At 44.2% G+C, this 22,144-nt stretch overlaps 2 protein-coding genes across 6 annotated transcripts in view; one reads left to right on the top strand and one right to left on the bottom strand.

Moving 5' to 3' along the window:
• Positions 1–10,690: 10,690 nt before the first annotated feature.
• Positions 10,691–13,208, top strand: insm1b (insulinoma-associated 1b). Its single transcript, XM_040048971.1, has one exon. It carries the CDS (start codon positions 10,810–10,812, stop codon positions 12,262–12,264), a length of 1,455 nt encoding a protein of 484 aa, XP_039904905.1. The 5' UTR covers positions 10,691–10,809; the 3' UTR covers positions 12,265–13,208.
• Positions 13,209–15,054: 1,846 nt separating this feature from the next.
• ralgapa2 (Ral GTPase activating protein catalytic subunit alpha 2) overlaps positions 15,055–22,144 on the bottom strand; it is a 98,909-nt gene continuing 91,819 nt past the window's right edge. For 3 of the 5 annotated variants that reach the window (XM_040048966.1, XM_040048969.1, XM_040048968.1), the window contains 2 exons: positions 20,686–20,745; positions 15,055–17,684 (listed from right to left, as the gene is read on the bottom strand). In XM_040048966.1, coding sequence (XP_039904900.1) covers positions 17,524–17,684; positions 20,686–20,745 — 221 coding nt within the window. In that variant the 3' untranslated portion in view covers positions 15,055–17,523. Of the gene's footprint in view, positions 17,685–19,682; positions 19,725–20,685; positions 20,746–22,144 lie in introns of all 5 variants that reach the window. The other 2 variants (XM_040048970.1, XM_040048967.1) reach the window with 2 other exon arrangements.

The following is a 22,144-nucleotide window of genomic DNA, read 5'->3' on the forward strand; positions in this document are numbered from 1 at the left end:
CAGGTTGATTATGGAGTTAAGCTGCCGGAGCAGCCCAGTGAAGCGAGGCTGCGGCTGGGCTTAACATCCATCCTAGAGCAGCTTGTGTCTCACACCAGGCCTGAAGTGGGAGAAAAAAAACACAGCGGGATGAATATTTTCTGTCTGAACTTTGCTCCTGAGTACTGAGATTTAAAAATGAAATTAAAAAAGAAAAAAGTGAAAGCCATTTCCCTCTGATTTCCAGTCAGATATTGTGTATTATGCATATCTGTCTGGGGTCGGTGATATTTAGAGGAGAACTGGGAAATTGGAGCATCTGACAGGATATCAAATATATCCTCTTCACTCTGGCCATATTTTAGTCTCCTAATCAAGGCAGACACAGTATGTGCCCAGAGTTTCTGAGAGCACAATATTGGAAAAATCCTGATTCAGAATCCAAAAATGAAGAAGCTGTTCATTTCTAAGGATCCAATCAGCTCTATCTTACACTCTTGGTGTTCATATGTCTTGGAGGTAAATCCGGGGTGGTAATGTCACTCATTCTTTCAGTGGGATGAACCCACTTTTTTTAAGCAGCTGGCACGACGCCCCTCATAGGGGCTTATATTTTTTGCTGTGGCCTCCCTGCCCTTCTCTATTCACACTGATCGTTGCTGATGATGGATCCCCCTGATGATGAACAATTAGCAGGCAACTGCTACGCTGCCCACAAAGCCGGATGGGTGATAGATGGGTAAAGTGATGGACTCGGGCGGTTGGTTGTCTGCTGGGGAAGAGGGGCTTTGTCCTGGATCTCTGACATCTTCTATCTTGTGATCCACACAACCCCCACCTTGCTTCTACCCACCATAGTTACCCCCACCAGCTGCCTGTGACCCCTCATCATAGCCCTGCCTCTGCTTGCCATGTGCTGGGAGTCAAAGGGTTCCCACCTATCGCTCATCAGAAAGGAACCCCACCATCTCCTGCCCCGTGCACTAAATCACAATCAATCGCTTGGCAGACAGAGATGGATTGGGACATCCGCGACCCTGTACCTTTCAGGGAGGCCCCCGCCCTCCACGGGGCTGCTGTCACGGACTAATAATAGAGGTGATTCTAGTAGGAGTGTGCGGGTCAAGTCTGCTGGCCCTGGAAGGAAGTTATCACAAAGCAATGGAGGGAAATTCTTTTCTCCTTACGAACAAGAGTCACAATGTCAAACATGCTGTTTGATATTGTGACTCTTGTCTGACAGAAGGCAGAGAAAGCTTTAACACTAAAAAATGACTTTATTTAAAATCAATCTAAATGTAATTCAGCGCACAGTTATGAGTGATAAATAGTGGGGGGGAAATATGGGGAAGCATTTTACGCTTTTCAAATACCTAAAAGAAAAGAGCGCATTTAATGGCTGTGTATGATAATGTGCTTTTGGCTGGGCCGAGTCGACGGCACTCTTACAGCATCCTTTGGAATTCTTGTTTCATTAGCACGAGCTTTTCAATAAAAGATACACGGATGCATCCATTTTATGGCATTCCCAGCTTGGACTTGTACACTCTTGCACACCATGTAGTGAACCCAGAACATATTTGTTATTTAAAAGCAACTGGAAACAACTAAAATGTAGCATGTTGTTGACTGTTGATGCTAAAATTCAGTTGTAGTTCAAGTGAAGGTTTTACCGGAGTTTTAGATGTTTTGATTATGGTGAAAATGACTCAAAATAATTTTTGAATCTGATTTAAATGAACTAGGTGAGTCACAAAGCAACATAACAGAAATGTATTTGTGCAGAGAAAACCTACACAAGCCATTAATGCATTAGCAAACTAATAAAAATGTCCAGGAGAAAGATTTATTACAGAAGGACAAAAACCAGGCGATAGACTGTATATGAAAGGTGGACCTAACTTCTGGGTCAGACAAGTGAAGTAAGTGGCTTAATCTACATTTGTTGTAATCTCCTGTAGTTGCAAAAATAAGTCCTTAGTGTAGAAGCCTACACTTTGACGAGCGAACTCAATAAGCACATTCCTGATGACTTTATGGTCCTGTTGGTTCCAGCATGGCGTTGCTTCGGTTAATCGTGGAACCCAGTAGTGTCCAAAAGGACCAAAAAGGATGGATGTGCCACTACTGCCGGTCACTAAGATATGAGTCAGCAGATCATAAAAGAAAAGCTAAAATGATGACGTGAAAATGGTCACCTTTAGAGTTAAAGAACAGAACTCTGTATTCCACATGGTGACTTTTTCAATATTTTCTTAATTTACTGTCAGAACAGGGCTCAGTTTTACAAAGCAGGGTTTCATCTTATCCAGATAACCTTTCTGGAGCAGGTTATGATACTGATACTTCCATTCCTGGAAGGTCGCTCTGATCTCTGTGTCCTGAGAGGAGAGACTAAAGTTTAGATGAGCTGAGCATCAGTAACACATATAGATGCTTAAACACAACTTTAATCTTTGGTGTATTTGTTTGATGTGTTGGTTGGTTGTCTTTACAACAGATTTGTGATATCACCAGTAAGTGAATCCAGATGATGGAAACAATGAGAGGAGGCTACCTGATTAGCAGACACCCAACATGATTAAAGGCTTACATACAGCATCTCTGTGCCACATACATACATACAAACAAACTAGCCTTTTGCACATTTGATTCATTCCTTTTTGTTTATCGTCATAATCAGAAAACTGTCCGTCTGCTTCCCCCTCTCTCCTTTCTCAAAGTAATAGTCTTGACATTCTGCCACAGATCATCACGAGCGTTCGAAGAGTTGCCGTCTACTGCTTTGTGATTTACTTGACAACAGACGGAGTGATTGCATCATTCGCACGCGCATCGACAACAAATATCATTCAGACATGTAAAAGTCCCCACAATGCCATAACACGATGATTGGGAGTGAAAGATCTTATTCTGCATTCAGTGCCAAGGACTCGAGGAGGATCATTCACATGTAGATGTGCCCTTCTGGAAGTGCCTCAGCTATACAATTTCCATTTAGATAAGGTGTATACACAAATAAAGAAAGGACATTGGGTTCTTCATTTGATTAACTAATCATAGTCTTTGTAATTCCACTCGGAGACCTTGAAGGGCAGTTCCGGGCTGTGCACCCTGATTAGCCAATGCATGATTGCTGCTGCTATGGCACAAATCAGTTCAAGTAACTCAGCTCCACAGACTGCACAGTTGCAGTGATTAAACAGACGATTAAGACCTAGAGTTTCTGTCTATTTAATCCCTTTTCCCATTGTCTAAATAGATAGCCACAGTGTAGTCCCTGATCAGCAATAACAGAACACCACAAGAATTGGAGTGGGAGGTGATTAGGGTCTTTAAAGCTCCCTCGAGTGTGGATGCAGGTTGTTTGTGATTAGCTTGGACTTATAGGTACATTCTGTTCTTATTTCCTCTTGCCAGACCAGGGAATTCATTATCTCATTCTTAAGCTGGGAGAAAAAAAATTACATACACAGCCTCGGGACAGATGTGATACCTTTAAGTGAGAATGGAATAATCCATATTTGTAGCACAAGTGAGGAAGGCTCTGATCCTCGGCGTGTTGACAAACCAAACAAAACACTCCTCAACCTCACGACTCAAGCCTCGAAGTGCTTTAACCCTCTTCCCACTTCTCTGCTAGCCCTCTTCGTGCAGTGCAGTGGTGTGGTGTGTCTGTATGATCTGAAGGCTGTATAGAAACTCTACAGTCCCTCTTCATGACTGATCTCTTTTGATAGAGCTCATTATGCAAACTGCTCCCAACTCCCGCCGCATAATTAGTGCTTAATTAATTTGAGTGAAATCTTTCATCTGTCTGTGTCCGGCCAGCTCCTTCCTTCCATTTACAACATGATATTAATTTCAGGGGGGGGGGGATGGTAGCCCAGCTGATGAAAAGGCTGATATAATTAATCAAGTACTGTATCTTTTTCCTTCATTTTTTGGAGGAATAATAAGTGTGACGAGCAGAGTCTGATTAACCCTATTATGCTCCCTAATTAGGGTGATCATTTAATAATCAAGGAAGCAGCACAATTACAAGAGAATGCAAATTATGCAATCTAATGAAGAGTGTACCAATTCTGTGAATTCTTTGTTTGGAAAATTCCCAAATCAAATGTCAAGAAATGTACATGTGTTAAGGGTGGACTTGATAATTGAGCTCAAAATGTCTCCAAGACTTGTGCATTTGTTAGATTTTGATAAATCTCAGCGGAGAACTGTGAGAGCAGGAGACAAAGATATGTCATGATGACATAGCATTTATTCTATTAATGAAAGATAAAGTGGTTTACACATTCATCTAAGGAGCGAAACACATTTGATTTGGTGTAAAAAATCTGCCAATCACACGTGCAGAGTTACCTGCTGTGACGACCCTGGTGAATAAAGGAGCGGCTGAAAGTAGGTACGTTGTTAAAGTGTTAAAGTGTGGCTGTAATACTCAAAGAAATGTCTGTGAGACAGGCTCACTAAACATAGACTACATGCTGCACTGAAGCCAGTGCACATGTGCCCTAAATCTGTATTTTTTCTGACTGCCAGCAGGGGGCGACTCCTGTTCCTTAAAAAAATATGCATTGTATAGAAATCTATGAGAAAATGACCTTCTCGCTCCCTTAATTTATGACCTTATTAAACGCTTTCCTGTTGAATCGATGATCTCAATCTTTAGCTTTTTACAAGTCTGCATTGGGATTTCCTCAGTTTCATAGATCCACCGCTAAAAACAAAAAATCCAAGATGCTCCAGCATAAAGCTTCAAATCTGACTGGAGACATCATGGTGGCTACGTTCATCTTTTTCTGTAGCCTACAATTTAAGTTGCTAGAGTAAGTGTTTGAAAAGAAAATCAATACCACTCTCGCTGATTTAAGTAAATATGAAGCAGCAGAAAAGCTGAAAGCAAGGGAAACAGCTAAACTCGCGATATCATGTTACAGGCTGTGGTTTTACCCTTATAACACTTATAACAAAAGGATACAAACAAAAGGATAAATGTACTTAAAAGGAGAGCGCTGTGCTTTACTAAGACAAGCCAGACATTTCCATTAGAAATGCAAAGATTTGGCCAATCGTTGTGTGGGACATGAGCAAATACATGAATTTCCAAAAAGTATTATGCATAATTTTAAAAACCAATCAAAGCACGCACAGTGGAAAAATGGGTGTTTTATTGGCGCACTGAGAGCAGGATTTACACATTAAGTGTTTTACAGACCTCAGTGCTCTACGAGACAGCTGCTGCTGTAAACTCCAGGGGAGAAGTTCAGCACCACGGAGAGCAGCCAGTCTTCTCTTGAGTGATGACACCAGGTGGACAATCGCATTTAGAGCCATTGTTTAAAACCTAACTTTGTAAATAATTCAGGAAGCAGGCAGTTATGTTTTTAACAGAGATTTTCACACGGCCCTAATGCATCTTTAGATGAATGGATGATAATCAATAGATAACGGATATGGCCCATTAGGTCTGCCAGAGTCCATCTTTCATGCTCGTAGATGATACAGCTGCTGTCTACACTTTCATCAAGATAATGGCAACCTCGTATATGGAGTCTATGAGGAATGGCCTTGGTTTCATTTCTCTTATAGAGTCATTATCAATATAATCTTCAGGGAGCCAGTGAGTTAGAGAGGATGAGCCTTTTTTGTTGTCTACTTGTGTAATGTATTGACTACTAAGCTAAATGCCTGTCAGTGAGATCCTTTATACGCTGGCTGCTCTCGCTGCCGTGTGCGTACCTCCTCCACTTCTTTGTATCTGTGAGGTGCGTGAGTGCGTGTGCGTCTACATGAATGTACCTCAATTTGCTCCTCTTTACCCCCATAGTGCAGCTGTGCCTCAGAGAACTCTTGTAGAGTAATTGAATGAGCTGGGGCAGGGGTGGGGGTGGGGGAACCTGTGGCAGTGAATGTGGTGCCCGCTGGCCTTATTATCTGTAATACGGCAGTCGCTCTGCCTGGGCTTTCTCATCCACTCATGAATACTGAAATGAATGTGATGGACGTCAGAGGTGAACGCAGAGGGGAGAAACGGGCTAGAGCCTGTTTTAATCAGCTCCCAGATAGAACAATCACTTTATCCACCTCCACCGCTCAGAGGTGAATTAGTGTTTAACATTCCAGGGCATGCTTTCTGACAGGGGACTCCACCCCAAACAACCAATGGACTGCAGAGATTATTGAGAGACACTCTGATGTTTTTGATGAGTAAATTAGAGCTAAACATGCCCCTGGGACTCCAGCAACTGATGTCTGATATGCAGAAAGACCTCCTTTTAATAACAGGCTCTTTACAAGGGGGGAAAAAAATCTGGTGTTGTCCCTTTGAAGCCTTTGTTCACATGTCTGATCATACGATGTTTGATATAAACACTAAAAGCATTCGTGGCGTTCTCGTTTATTCGCCTTGGATTTCATCATAATCCCCCTCCAAAGATGCACTGCAGCTATATTCCAAAAAGACTGTTTTGCCAGCTAGATCCACAGAACCTTTTTAAAATTGTCATTAAAGCCAGAAAACATCTGTCTGTGCTGTCATAAAGTCATCAGCATCACCGTCAAACGTACAGATGGCATCAGGGACATTCCCAGTCAGGTCCACCAGGTCCATTAGTCTTAAGCTCAGAGCTATACCACTTTATGGGCTTTTCACAGTAACCTGGTCTCATGGGCATCCATCCAAAGTACACTTTAAAGTCTAGACAGTGACCTCCGTGCTGCACTCATTGCTAAACAGCCAATTTCCCCATTGATCCTCTGGCTCTACTGTCTGACTTCTTTTCCACAAACCTTTTACTATTGTTGCTCTTTACAGGAGCAGTTTGACTCCTGTCTCGCAGGGACTTGTTGAATTCCCCCACATCGCCTACAGATGGTTTTCCAGGTCACACGGGACGCAAATTGTGAAAACAGCCACAATGATCTCTGGTCAGAGAGCAGGAAACTAAGGTGTTAGCTCGCATTAGAGATGTGACCTTCAAACAAAGTACTTCAAGCACTAAAATCCTTCAGTTTACAGTCAGTATCTGGAAACTGGAATACAAAGGTGTTTTAGAACTGCAGTTATTTTTAAAAATACATTTATTTTCCCACAGTGAGGGAAAATGCACGGACTAACTTAGAGCTGGAGACGACAAAATCAATAACAAATTTCATCCGTTGGCGTGTTTCAAACACTCGAGGTCATCTTACACAACGCTAAACAACAAGAACACTATTAAAAGATAAAAATAACTGAGAAAGTAAAACATAACAGGATGATTACAGCTGATATGCAAATGAAAACAGGCAGGTTTTAAGCTGAGATTTGAACTGTGACAAAGAGTCGAGCTGGCGAAGGTGTAGAGGTGATGAGTTGCACCACAGCTGAAAGCTCGGGCACCAGTGGTGTTAGGTTTGAAGTGAGGAGCAGTCAGAACAGCAGCTGAAACTGGGAAGGGGCGTAAGGGTGAAGGTCTGAAAAATATGAGAATGCCAAGTAGCTGAGAGCTTTGAAGGTATTGAATAAGTCGAGGAATATGGAGCCGGTGAAGCCAGATGACTGGACAAGAGTGAAGTAAAACACTGTTTCCCTTGATAAAAATTGTGTCTGTGTGTTTTGAACAAGGATATTAAAAAAAAAACCCAAAAAAAAAAAAAAAACCCAATGGCTTCATTAGGCTCTTTTGTTCTGCTGCATCTCTGTTCTATTGCTGGTCTCTGCCTGCTCTCAGCGTTGGGGACAAAGGCTGTAGCCGAGGCTGTGCTGTGTCCACAGCCAGTCTGATTAAATCTGGATCCCTCGCTGGCTCTCTCCATGGTGCTGAAAAAGCCCTCTATCAGATTACAACCAGCCAGAATAGGAGCTCAGCTAATCCATTACAATAATTGATTGACAGTGCATTGAATGTGGCCCTGTAGTGAGCACCAATTACAGTCACGTCCTATTGCACTTTCAAATTGGCTTTGATTGGCACAGCACATGGAGGCAATCATTCATCAGGGATGTACAGGAGGTGTCTGTACAGCTACAGCAAGAATAAGTGTAATCCAATCTGTGTGACATGACCAAACGGCTCCAAAGCTCCGTCTGTAATCACGAGTAATGCTGAACACAAACTATGTGGTGATGCCTTTTAAAAGATCATTAGGTTCTGGTGACTGGAGGTAAACTCTGCCTTTGTCACCGAGTTTAACCCTTCATCCTGTAGGTGGTGCAATGAAGTAAGAGCTGAGCTCTGAAGCCAGAATCTCAGAAATGGACCAGTATTCAAATCAGGCTTCTGGTGATGCAGTTAAGCCATAAACTAACAGGCCTACAAAAGGTTTAGCAGTCATTGTAAGAGCTTATTTGCAAAAGGATGGACAAAAAACAAAACAAAGCGTGCCTTTAGCAAAGAAATGTGATTTAACCTCAATGAAAAAAACATCTAAAATGTACTTATTGATATATTTTACACGTTTACCGATATTATATTTCAACATAAACATCATAACCTGTAAGAAAGAGGCAAACTCGAGCACTAGTGGACTCCTATAGCATGCCATAAGGTTAAAAGGATGGAGTTGGGCCTGCGTTAAAGCAGCTGCAGCTGTATGCTAATTAGACGCCTATGCTTCCCGTCCGCGCAGGGCAGCACGCGCCACTGAGCAAACACGCGCATGCGTCGGTACGGCCAAGGCCAACACACCGGCCCACGCGCCCCACAGAAATTATCTCGGGGGAAAGAGGAACTCGTTAAAATGCCATCAAAGCTTGTAGTCCCAACAAACCACGACTAATAGACGCGCAGACGGAAAGAACAACAGTTACAGAGCCGCGGAGGAGAGCGTGATGCAGCAGGGACAGAAATCAGGTTTTAGAGAGGTTTCTCATTTAGAGAAAATCTATAATTACCTCTGGGCCAGTCGATGAAACTCGTGAAAATAAAACAACATACAAAAAACCCAACAAAAAAACAAAACAAAACAAAATTTAAAAAAAAAAAACAGCTACGATTAGATGAACGACGCGTTTAAACGTGATTCTCAGAGAAACTTCAAAATCGTGGTCAAACTTTGTCACTTACTGAAATAATCTAAAGGTTTCCCGCAGTTTTAAGTCTGCCTCATGCGCATTTCAGACTTTGTTACATTATTATTCAGCTAATCTATCATTTAACCACTTTCCAACAAACATAACGGTGTGTTTTCAGGCAGGTGAGGAGGCACCGGGGCACAGAGGCCTATTGAAAGCAAGGCACAGGCCTGCGGCTCGGCTCCGATTGTGCAATTATTTGACTTGGTCATACTGCAGCTTTATGCAAATGAGGGGAACAATGTCCGATGATGGAGATTAATTCCTCCCTGGTCTGCTGACTGAAAGGGAAAAAGAATGCACACTCTGCCAAGTGGCGCACTGCCGCATACATTTAGCCATTATGGCGAAAAAAAAAGAAGACTTGCACACAAAATATGAGAGACTCACAGAGCGCTGACGGGGAAGAGAAATAGACAACAGTGCGGTCTGTCTTTGTTAGATGGAGACGTGCTGCGAAATGAGTCAGTTTAACGCAAACTGAGTTTTGCTTTGAGACATTTGAAAGTAAATCAAACCGTCCAGTTTGTTCAAAACGTGGATTCGACACAATCCAAACTTAGATTAGCTTCTTCCAGCAGAATTGTACTCAACTTCTAACATCCCGAAAACACTTTTGGGCTATCCAGCAGCTACATCAGCCACATTTTAGCTCTGAATATCTGGGCAGCATTTCTCCCCAACACGAAATTCGGCTTCGGCCTTCTTTGTCTGGAGCACTGATTCCGCCCAGCACGCGTCTAGCTGTGGGCCAGATTGGCCGTGAGTCCCGTTTCACAGTTAAGAGGTCAATTTGCCTTTCAAACGGAAAAAAGAGAGACAGGATATCCAAGCACGGGCAGACGTAGCCATTGTGCACAAAGACCAGAGGGCCTTCTTATTACTTATGTATGCAGCGAGATGACTGATTTATATGTCGAGTTAAACTACCGAGACAGACACGTGCCCTAAAATAAAGAAACACTCCCTCTGTAGTGTTTATTCAAGACCAAAATAAAGGTCTTTAAAAAGTGTCTTTAGTTCACTGATGTGCCCGCGGAACGCGCGTAAAGGTCACGCGTAAACGAGTCAAGTGCGTGGATAGAAAAAATGTTTAGTCTTAAAACAAACTGGATGACTGTGCACTGCAAACACAGTTTTACAGCCGTGTGTGAGGCGAGCCGCCTCTCTGACCAACACCACAGCGGACACGTGAAGAAACACACCTTTGGGTTTCTGTTTAACCAAGCTTGTCTCACCCAGTTTTAATTCGAAATTGTGATAATTGTGGCGGTGACGGACATTTCCTTTTGGCAACTCCGGGACCCCCGGAGGAGAACCACAAAGCAGTGGCACGTGTGCATTTGTGTAGGGGCCCATCAGACCGTAAAAAGAGGAGGGTCCCGGCGTGTGCCTCTGTCGGGGAGGGGCAGAGCGCACACATTAATGTAATAAACCGCCAGTACATCTGCTAAGCTATCTGCACATCCTCCAACGAAATCCAGCAAACCCAGGATCTGAGCCCTCCCACAATAAAACCCACTGGGATCTTGGTTTCATCCGATTGGTCGGGGATGCTGCAACAGGGGGGGCGAGAACAATAGCATCATTCCGGCATAAAAAGAGTGGAGCTATGCCTTGGAGACGAAAACATTTCAGCAACAGAGGGATCGATATACTGGGGAAATCAAGTCCCATAAGCCTCTAGTGTTGCCATATTTTTCAAACCTGGATACTCCAGATTTTACCCACCTCCCCGAAGTGCCTTTTCGCCGTTCCTCGCCAAGATGCCCAAAGGATTCCTGGTAAAAAGAAACAAGAAATCTGCACATGTTTCCTACAGGACTCGGTCAGACGATGATGACCTCCAGGAGCCACCCACCCCAGCTGCCTTGCCGAGTCACACGGACCCATCCCCGCCGATTTCAGTGGCGTCCAGTCCGGACCGCGCCTCCGCATCGCCGGATTTCACCGCAGCTGACGCGTCGGTGCCAAGAATGGAGAAGCCGGCACAGTTCGGCAACCCAGAAGCCGTGTGCCAAGCCCTCTACAGCCCCACCCGGCCCATCAGCAAGGAGCACGACAGGGGATATTTCGAGCGAAGTTTCAATCTGGGCTCGCCTATTTCTGCCGAGTCATTCCCAACACCCGCCTCCCTCTCCGGTCTGGATCACCTCCTGTACGCCCCGGTCGACCTGAAAATCGGCACCAGCAACAGCAGCCGCAGCGGCACCAGCACCACCAGCAGCAGCAGCAGCAGCCTCCCGGGACCAAGCAACCGGGTCGGCACCAAAAGACCCGCAACTGATGGAACGGAGCGCAAATCTAAAGCCGCATCCAAAAAACCCAAAGCCATTAGAAAACTCAACTTTGAAGATGAGGTGACGACTTCTCCGGTGCTTGGTCTCAAAATCAAAGAGGGTCCGGTGGAGATGAAGCCGCGGGCTCAGTCCTCCGCAGGAAACAAACCTCTGGGGGAGTTCGTGTGCCAGCTGTGCAAGGAGGCGTACGCGGATCCGTTCTCCCTGGCTCAGCACAAGTGCTCCCGCATAGTCAGGGTCGAGTACCGGTGTCCTGAGTGCGATAAGATGTTCAGCTGCCCGGCAAACCTCGCCTCTCACCGCCGCTGGCACAAACCTCGGACCACCGGCGCGCCCGCCATGCCACCCTCGCAGGGCATCAAACCTGAAATGGCCAAAATGCCACCACTAGGTGTCAAGTCAGTCTCCGACGAAGCCAAAGACATGAGTGACAGAGACACCCCGAGTCCAGGTCTGTCCGAATCGGGTTCTGAAGATGGCTGCTATGACTGCCAGTTCTGCGGGAAGAGGTTTAAGCGGCAGGCGTGCCTAAGGAAACACATCATGGGACACCAGGCCCTGCAAAAGAAAGTGCTGGAGGAGCGCGGGTTTCAAACCAGCGACCGCTCGGCAGAGCAGGCTCCGGAGTCAAACACCTCCTCATCAGCGTCATCATCCTCATCGGAAGCTTCAAACCAAAGCCCCCTCAATCTGAGCCCGGTGGACTGCCTGCTGTGCCCGGTGTGCCGGGAGAGCTTCACCAGCAGGGCCGGCCAGGAGAGACACCTGCGCCTCATGCACTCCTCCCAGATTTACCCGTGCAAATACTGCCCCGCCACCCTCTACAGCTCGCCGGGGCTCACCAGGCACATAAACAAGTGCCACCCCTCGGAGAACAGGCAGGTGATCCTGCTCCAAATGCCGGTGCGCCCCGCCTGCTAAAGACAACACAGAACTCGTGCCTTTGATGGGGGAAAATTAAAAATAATAATTAAGAAGCTGATAGAAAAGTGGCTTTGGGGGTTAAAAAAGAAAAGAAACGAAAACACAAAGGGTTTGTGCTCACTGCCATAACTTTAGGCCAATGAAAGGCAGGGCGGTTTAATGTTTAAGTGGTATCTTTTCCATGCCAATCAGTGATTGTTGAATGCTTCTCTCTATATTTGAATTACATATAGGCCTATTTTGAGATTTTCTTTCTCAAATTAGTTTATCAAGATTAAAAAAAAAAAAAAAAAACGAATACAAAGCGTTAGTTTGACTGTTAAAGGGTATTTTTCTAGGACAGCACATGTTCAACGATAGCTTCTAGACCTAAGAAATGTCTTAAATTTCTCAGAAATCCTTTTCCCCATCAAAGCCTGTTGACTTCACCGGCCGTGATTGCTCTCACTGTAGCTTTACGCTAGTTTGTGAATGACAGAACTTACTTTGTGTTGATGGAGAAAAAAAGAAAAAAAAGAAAAAAGGAGTGACTGAGGAATTCCCTGTTTAGTAGAACCACAAATGCCTTTAGTATACAAATAAGCCTAGTCCGAAATAGCCTACGTACACATCCAAATCCCGCTGTATAACTGCCTTAAAAAAGTCAACATAGATTGTTTTAATTTGAATGCTGGCACATATTTTATTATTATTATTGAAAATTGTTGCAATATTTGTCATGTTTATTTATTTATTTATTCTAATTATTTTATGTAACTTATTGTTGTGTTTGTCGTGATTTTTTCCTGTGAATCGTTCTGGCAGTTTACATGTCGTATAGCCAAATCTTTTGTGTTTTTTTTTTGTTTTGTTTCCTTTTGTCAAATTTATGAGTTGTGATAAATGTCGTGGGTCGGGTTTTAATCTTCAATCTCCACAGCTCTTGTAAAAAAATAAAAAATTTAAAAATTTAAAAAAAAAAAAAGAGGAAAAAAACGTAAAGCTCTTACCTTAGATGCAATCTTTTTTAAGGACAAGTTATTTTTCTTAAATGTTGGCTTTTATAGCGCTTTGATTGTATGTGTATATCGTTGTTGTCTATCGAAATAAAATATTTTCCAAAGGACACGTGGTCTCAAGACGCTTTTCACACAGACAGGAAGCCGCACACGACACCATGAACTTTATGTCCAAACAAAACTCCTCGTGCTACAATAATTATTACTAAATCACAATGAGCTCGTGGCTCATTCTGGTTTTGCTCCTTTTGGAAAAGCCGAGAAGAAATGCCAAAATGCCCAAGTGCAATCGTTTTCTTAATTTCAACCATCAAACTGCGCACAGGAACACACACCAAAATAAATCCCGCTCCGTTCCTCCACACATATTTTAAACTCTATTCGACTAAAATGTTCTACAGGAGGCATCGTGGGCACTTTTTGTCCCATTTTTTTATGCCTGATCAGCTGATTTGAAGTTGATTCTGACAGCAGCCTTCTGAAGTACAGGAGCGAGATGACAAATTGTTAAACTTTGACAAAGTGAAATTAAACCAAGTCACCTTTCAAAACCTGTAAAGGTTCCTCTTCAACACCTCTCCCACACATGGTGACACTCCAAAACGATACCAATCTATTTAGTCGTCTTTAACAGGGAGAAAGTCCAAGTCCCTTGGCTAAACCCCCCTGTGCCCTCGACATCAGACTTATTCTGCGTAAATCATCGCTGCGGTGGCTCCATAGACGCCGTTTCGCTGCCTCAGTGAAGCACTTAAGGCCTAATCATAAATTCACCCTCTTAATACCACGTCAGGACATGACAGCAGGACAAAGAGGTGGTGGATCAGAGCTCACCTCTGCAGCAGTAAAACATCTGTCTGCTTTGGAAAACTCACACAACTCGATTTCTTTTCCTGCTTCGGTTGTTTTCAAATGATTTAGGACACATCAGGGCACAACTGGCTTCAAAGCTGACCTCCAGAATCCATAAAGCATTAAGTTAGTGGTAATTTAGCAAAAGACACATATAGCTGACCTCACAGGCCGATCAGTGATGACAAAAAAAAGGTCAACTGAAAGACTAATGTAGTGTAAAAAATAAAAATAAAAATAAAAAATACACACACACACACACACACACTTAAAAACATCACCTCTTCACTAACTTGAACTCCCCACAGTCTCTTCCTGCTTCTGCAGAGTTCTTGTGCTTATTAAAACTCCTGCAGCGGTGCAAGGCCAAAGAGAAGGCAAACTTTTCAGTGTTACCCCCTCCTCCTCGAGCTCCTCCAGGCAACACTGACAATACATTAAGAAAGAGTGAGATCTGAAGTGTGAAAATTGACTGCAGCTGCCAGCGTAACACATGAAATAACACAATTTGGTAGTATTCACGGGGATATCAGCCTGTTCTGTCGTAACGTATCTCAGAGTCGGTGACAAACAAGCAAACAGTGCCGAGCCGGGTGAAAATGGGGCAACATTAGGTTTCTTTCTCACGGATGCACAATTTAAGGGCTCCAATTACAGTCAAGTACTTTTCTTGCGTCTTTATGTGGCCCAGGAGAGGCAGGGCACCTGTAGATGCTGCAACCAATTGCACCTGTACCTCCTGGTGGGGCTCCATTATGCTCCTCTAAGCAGGGTAGAGCAGCAGGGGAGACAGATGGGAGGAGGGTCAGATTACTCCTGCTGCTGCCAGCATGGCCAGGCCAGGGTCAGAGAGCCCATGGCAACAGCACCATCATAACCACACACACACACACACACCTTACAAATCCAGATAATCAGAAATACAGCAAACGACAGGTAGAATTTCAAATTGATTTAATGAAATGTTTCAGTTTTCACATTTCTAATAAAGATAGCAGGACTTCGGTCATTAAAAACAGTTTGATATGTTGACAAGTAATGATGAAAGTTTCAAGCTTTTTCCCCCCTCTTATACAAAGATTATATTACAGGCATTAATATATTTATATCCTGAGGGCAACGAAGCCCTCAAATTTGACACAATGTACAAGGATTTCTAAAACGAGAAGGAGAAAATAACTAAAACTACGACTATCTCAATTTCTTCACGCGTATAAGACACACAATCTTGGTCCAAACTAACACCTCCAGTGACTAATCCTCCGAAAGGAAGGCGCGAGCCCTCCTTTTAACAGACATATTCTATAAGCTACAATCTTTGGATCAACATCATGGTCAGTTCCTTCAAGTGGCTTTGGGGAAAATTAAAACCATAGATGTGATCCAGGCCTATATATCTATACATTCCTCAAAAATGACAACACATAAAATAAAGAGAGCACAGATCTGTCAGTCCTCCTGCTGCGGGGATTCCTCACATCCTGCTCGGGGAACGGACCAACAGGAGGTGAGATGTGGAGAAACCGACAGAGGAACGCAAGGAAAGTAAGGCATAGTAGTGCAACAGATGGGGGATAGTGTTGCAGCTTAGGTGGAGCCCTCAGAGGGTGAGAGTCTATAGTGTGTTTATGTGAGTGAGTATGTTTGCGAGTGAGTGGGTGAGTGGGAGGGAGGGGAGGCGGGGGACACCTGGCTACCATGACAACTCAAGCTGGCAGGTTGGAGGAGTGCGAGAGGCGGGCTGGCTGTTGCTAGGAGGGCTGTTAAGAGTTCAGCTCTGGCATGCCACCTAAACCCAGCCCCCTCCTCCTCCCCACCGCCACCCCCTCCCGTGGCCTCAGGAGGCCATGACATGGGAAGAGGATCATGGGAAAGAGGACGAATGGATGCCACTGACAAAGAAGGTGGCAGCACACCACCAATAAATAAAGAGCAAAAATCCATCTGTTGCTGTTTTCATGAGACGTGAACTTGAGAGACGCAGAGGGAGGAAGAGACTTTTTTTTTTTTACTCCTGAGGAGGAGACGGGACGCTGAGATTTGATTGTGGGGCGTGGAAATAATGTGGGACATCATCTTAGAAGACAGACATTACACAGGCACTGTGAGAAGCTCCCTCAGAAACACAATCTCTCTCACACACACACACACACACACACACACACACACACACACACACACACACACACACCAGTGCATGGAGTTACCTGAGGCTCTGGCGGCATTTTTCCTTTAAACACCACACAAACACACAACACCACAAAAGATAATTCAAACAGTCCATCCAACAGACTGACATCAACAAATAATATTTAAAGCAATTTACATCCAAGAACAAAGAAGCATTTGATGTTAACTGACAAGAGCGAGTGCAAAGACCGTGGTCGGTGTGTGTTGGGAATGTTGGAATGTCGATGTCTCGGCTTTACAGGACAGGGAAACTGATAGCAGAGGAAAGAGACAGGAGGAACTTATTTAATTACCGGACATGAGCCTATGTTAACGACATCAGAAAACTATTACAAACGCAGTGTTTTCTCATTCCAGCGCAGTTGCATAAATCAAATAATGACACGATCCATTGGAATTCATTTAAAAAGGAAAATTAGAGTAGTAAAAAAAACGAAACCCAAATGTCATTTCAGCTCAAGTTAGAAAGACGTCATCGATTGTCCACTCCGAGTTCAAAACAATTAAACAGCCTCTGGCTGCACATGCTGCAGGGACTCCCGTGTACTAGTGCAGCGAATGCGAAACATTCAGGGGAGGCTTTCCCCATCCATTGGTGCTTTTCCCTGCAGGAACATCACTCCCCAACGTGGATGGGACGGCATCACACTGCCGCTAACTGAAATGGTATCTTTGACACAGAGAGGCTGTGGCGGATGCAAACAGAGGTATAAAAGGCAGACTTATTTATAAATGGATACCAAACTCTTGTGCAGTTTTAGCGTGGTGTCATTTACAGCTGCGTCATCAGTGCTTTGTTACATGAAGTGCTGGGACAGAGGAACTACAGAAACAGGGTAAAACAGTCTCCCATTACCTTACTACAGTAAGAACTTTAAGTGTTTTTCTAGCGCACGCGAGCGGTCTAGAAAATGAGGATAAAATCATTGCAGGTGCCTCCTATGCTGAAACCAACGAACATAAATAGCTTACTTTCACGTACACACCTGTCTCAGTTAACACCACAACAAAGTGAAATGTACTGACAAAGAAATCAATGATTGACACTTAAATTAAAAATTGCCGTATGCTCCAGTTAATGTTTATATGTCACAAAAACGGAAAAAAAATGAAACAAAGTAATTTCTTGCAGTCTCGGCTGAGTTTGTGAGGTTTTTCGAGAAAAGACTGAAGGCGGCACTCGGGTAGGGGGAAGAGGGGGGACGGGTTGAAGAGCTCAGTTGGAGGATTTGCTTATAGCGCTGGCTGATCGGCGGAGTTTCCCGGAAACTCTGTTCTTTGTGGCACGGGGCATGGTGGGAGACACCTGGTCGACTGAATCTGTTGTCGTGGTGGTGATGCTTCCGGCTTCGGTGCTTCCGCTGCCGGTGAAGGACCCTGGGAGAGAGAGATGGAGGAAAAGTTTGTAGACAGAAACACGACAACGAGAGAGAGAGAGAGAGACAAGGAGAGGAGGGTTTGATTGTTTTATATCCCAGCACGCTCCATCATGCACGCGGCTGCTCCCAAAACCAGGATCACCCAATTCCCTGGATTTCCACCAACATTCACACAAATACCAAGTTTAGAATAAAAGAGTGTCGGGATTCGAGTTTGCTGCTGAGCAGAATTCATTCGAATCAAGATGCCGCATCTCAGAAATCACATGCTTTTTTCACATGCTGCAGAGAAGCAAAGCTTGTTGAAAGAGAAGCCGCCTTTATCCCCAACAGTTTCCCTTTTATGATGAGAAAAATGAGGCAACCTTTGTAAAAAAAAAAAAAAAAGTATTCAGTTCACAGTGTGACAGCAGAATGCTTTGAATGAAAATGAAATTACACATTACGCTCTTGTTGTGGACATGTGGAGCCTTCCTATTGTCAAACATTTTCCTTTTCCACAAAAACTTCACTTCAATGATTATGACAAACTGTAATAAGCCGGGAGGTGGGCATGAAATGCTGGCGAGGACAATCAATTATTGTGAACGCCGACTTCCTCGCTGTGCCCCTGACCAAACCCCAACTACGGGCGCGCCCCCCCCCCCCCCCCCCCCCACCCGCTTTGGCCCCATGCCTCGAGTTTAAACAACTTTTCTGCTTTGTTGAGGTGGCATCTGGTTGCCTATTTTCTTTCCTATCCTTTTATTTCCTGCCATTTTTTCGGAGGCATCTCAAGTTGCAGCGGCTAAAAGGAATGGCAGATGGCTGGAGTAACAGACACTCAGCCGCACAGTGGACACCAGCAGCATCCAGAGCCACGGCTCACAGAGAGGAGGCTGGGCCGTGGATGAAACGCTGGGTGTGGGTATTGTGAAGGGCTAGAGGGGAGGTGAGGCGGGGGGGTCTGAACATGCATTCTCAAATCTGCATATGAATATAAAAAAAAAAAAAAAAAAAAAAAAAAAGGATCGGGCTTGGGTAAAAATGAGCAGGACGATTTCTGCATTCCCGTATTGTACTCATTCCTACAGTAAACTCTTGCAAAATGCATCTGCTGGAAAAACATACGACTATTAAAAGGCAATCCAGTCAACACACCATTAAAGACGCGCTGCACTAAACAGTCATCACTACCACTGTGGCACTTAATGACTGCGGTTGCATCAGTTTCTAAATGATCTTCTTCACTGTATGGCCTTTTGTAAGAATTAATTTTCCAAGTAAGCTACTAAGTGGGGAAAAATAACACAGATCCAGAAGAGGCTAATGTGTCATCATTATCGTGATTACAACCCAACACGTCCGCCCTATACTCTGTCAAAACGGCCGTACGCCGAGCTTCATTTCTGACGGAAAGAAGAGAGGAGAAGCAAAGGGAGAAAGAAAACAAAGAGACTCTTTAAATGGCCCCGCTATCCCATTGGTCCCCACTGCAGCAGTTCAAACAAGGCTTTAGATGACAAAGACGTCTTCCAGTGCGGCAGGTGTTAGTCTCAGAGTCTGCCCCAGGCAAACAGGCACACTCCAACAGGAGGAAATGACAGGGGTGGGGGCGGTGGGGGGATTGAGGGAGGAAAAAAAAAAAAAGGAAAGAAAGAAAAAAAGTGTTTGCTGGGGGAAGAGATAAAGGCGCGCCACATGCAGAAGCGAGGGCCAGAAGTGTAGCCGTATTGTTCATGCTGCTACTTAGTCAGGTGCTAATTGTCCCCACCGTGCATCACTCTCAATTACCAGCCTGGCCTAAACAGTAGGACATACCCCAAATAAACAGCCTGGTTTTTCTGTCCCTTTCCCTTTGTTAAAGCGCTCAGTAAATAAAGCTCGGTTAGTACTGAATGAAAAAGGAGAGGTTCGGGGAGGGGGAACAGCCAGGATGAGTGAACGAGGGAAGAGCAGGTAGGTAGGCAGGCTGCCGGAACCAAAACAAGCTTCCGGCCTCATTTGGGGGGCTTACCTTCACCACACACAGTATTTGGATCTTTAAGATATTTTTAATCTAAAAGGAGGGAAAAAAAAAAAAGAAAAAAAAAAAGTAAAGCATCATGAGAGAAAGCACACACAACCTTAATCACACTGCAGGAGGACACAACACAACGCTGCTGAAAAGAAAACTCTCAGGCACAGAGAGAGGGACCTTCAGCCAGCGCGTGCGGTGTCGTGGTTAGCCGTCGCTGAAAGGCTTAAAGGTCAGAAAAGGTTAACTGATTTGTGTGATGAGTTAATCAACAAATGCCATTTTTTTCCCCTCTACCTGACAAACTGGTTACTTAGAGTTTCTAAAAACTGAGACCATTTTGAAAAAACTCCCAAGCACGAATGGTGTTCAGTTCACATGGAAACAAGAGGCTGGAAAACATTTACCACCGATGTTACGAGCTGAGAGGGTTAGCATGAGAGAGGGAAAAGATGCCAGGGCACGTCGGAGGGTCAGGGGGAGCTTTTATGTACTTTTACCCAGAGAGAAAAAAATGGGTTTTCTTGTGTGCAGTTAATCATTTTAAAAAGTAAAGCGAATGATCACAAAATGACAAAAACACTCAAAATGCAGCAAAACGGTGCAAGTTGTAACACACGGAGGGCGGAGTGGTGAGGATGGAGTCTTCGTCCGGGTGTGACAGATAGGCTAGCTCATGCAGGAAGCTGCGATGCTCGACTGAAGTTGTGGGGTGAGACGGGGTTACATTCAGGAGCTGTGAGAATGAAGTTATGAAAGACAGACAAACCACTAAGGTGAAGGGCTTGGGTTGCATGCCTTACAGCAAACTGGCAAAACTGCAGGAGCGCTTCATTTAGCAATTAGTGTGCAGGGCTTAAATTCAAACCCTGCTGCTAAATCAAGCGCAACCCTTAGTTATCTGACGATGGTGGGGTTCAGGGTGACCTAAACGAAGTGATAGATGTTAGCAAGCCGATGCCGGGCGTCATGCCTAGTATGGAGGAAGCAGGCAGAGTCTTACAGTCCAGTTTGGCCCAGGGGTACTCCATGTCCCAAACCATCCCCGGCCAACGCCTGCACGCTGTCATGGAGCATGAGTGACATGTTAGTGGCAGCAATGAGAGGCAGAGCAGGATGGGTGAACAGACAGATGGATAGACAAACTTGTGTATAAACAGACACACACACACACAATCCTGCACAAAGGAAAAGCATAGGAGAGTGAGAGTGGTAGCACATTTGAAAAGAATGAGGAGCAACATCAGCCAGCCATCACAGACACATTCAAGCTCTAAGCCTGGTGAGATGCATTAGACCTGAAGCGTCACACGGATCATACTTTTTGAAATACAGCAAATGCAGTTGACAAATGAAACACATGAAATTGTGAGAGTTGTTGCTAATGACAAAAAGAGTGTGTACTGGTTGCAGCATCTACAATGTCATTAATTCCTGGATTTCACCGACAGTGACCGAAGAAATAATCTAACTTCAGAAAGCCTATTTAAAATGGATTTTATTTTAATCTCAACTTTAATTTTGATAGGCTGGTTTATTCCTAGTGGAAGCCTGTAAATGACTCTTATTCTGAGTGTATTCCACATGCAACATCCAAAACCTCATACAGTGCTACGCAAAAGTCTTCATTTACTTCTCATTGCTTAATGTTTCGCCAGACGTAGCAAATACAATATGAACTAAAAGTCACATAGTGACCTACGAATCACTCCAACACGAAAAGGCACCAAGCCTCAGGGATGAACCAGTGTTGTGTTTACACATAACAAGAAACTTAGTAATAACCAACTTTAAATCATGCCTTTAGGATTTTAAATTGGTTGCCTGTCACAAAACAATCTGGTAAAACAACAGTTTTACCAGTGCAGTAAAAGCATACCCGGAGAGAAAAAACTCACAAAAAACACACCATCAGTCATGGACTGGCCTCCCCAGAGCCGCACCTCAGCATTACTGAGGCAGTGTGGGATCATCATGACAGAGAAGAGAAAAAAAAAAAAATGCAGAAACATCCAAAGAAGAGCTTTGAATGTCCATCAGGAGGCCTGGAGAATGTTTTCTGTGGACTACTTAAAGAAATTACAAGAAAGTGCCCAACAGAATTCAGGCTGTGTTCAATAATAAAAGCAGTCATACCAATTATTAGAATTATTTTAGCTTAGGCATACAAAATCTAAAGACTTCTGCACAGTTCTGTAAGAAAAACCTACTGTATTGTAGTATTTTTATGCAAGTTTGAACAATACCTTTGTGCATATCCTTGTATTATTCTGTTGGCCTGTTTGCACACAGTTTCTGGAGAAATGGGATATCGCTGCTCAGTGGGAGGCTGACAGAATGACCTTGCAGACTTCATTATACTTCTGAGCTTCATGCATTGGCTGTAGCACACGTCCCATGCTGTGAAACATTATTCTCAGTTCTAGCTAACCTTTCTCAGACCGGCTCCAAAGCAATCTGGG

Source organism: Simochromis diagramma, unplaced genomic scaffold (assembly GCF_900408965.1).
Source record: "Simochromis diagramma unplaced genomic scaffold, fSimDia1.1 OVJJ01000305.1, whole genome shotgun sequence".
Lineage (NCBI taxonomy): Eukaryota > Metazoa > Chordata > Actinopteri > Cichliformes > Cichlidae > Simochromis > Simochromis diagramma.

Bases quoted from the DNA above. Each gene is read 5' to 3' on its own strand.
- insm1b (XM_040048971.1), top strand. From the start codon at position 10,810: ATGCCCAAAGGATTCCTGGTAAAAAGAAACAAGAAATCTGCACATGTT.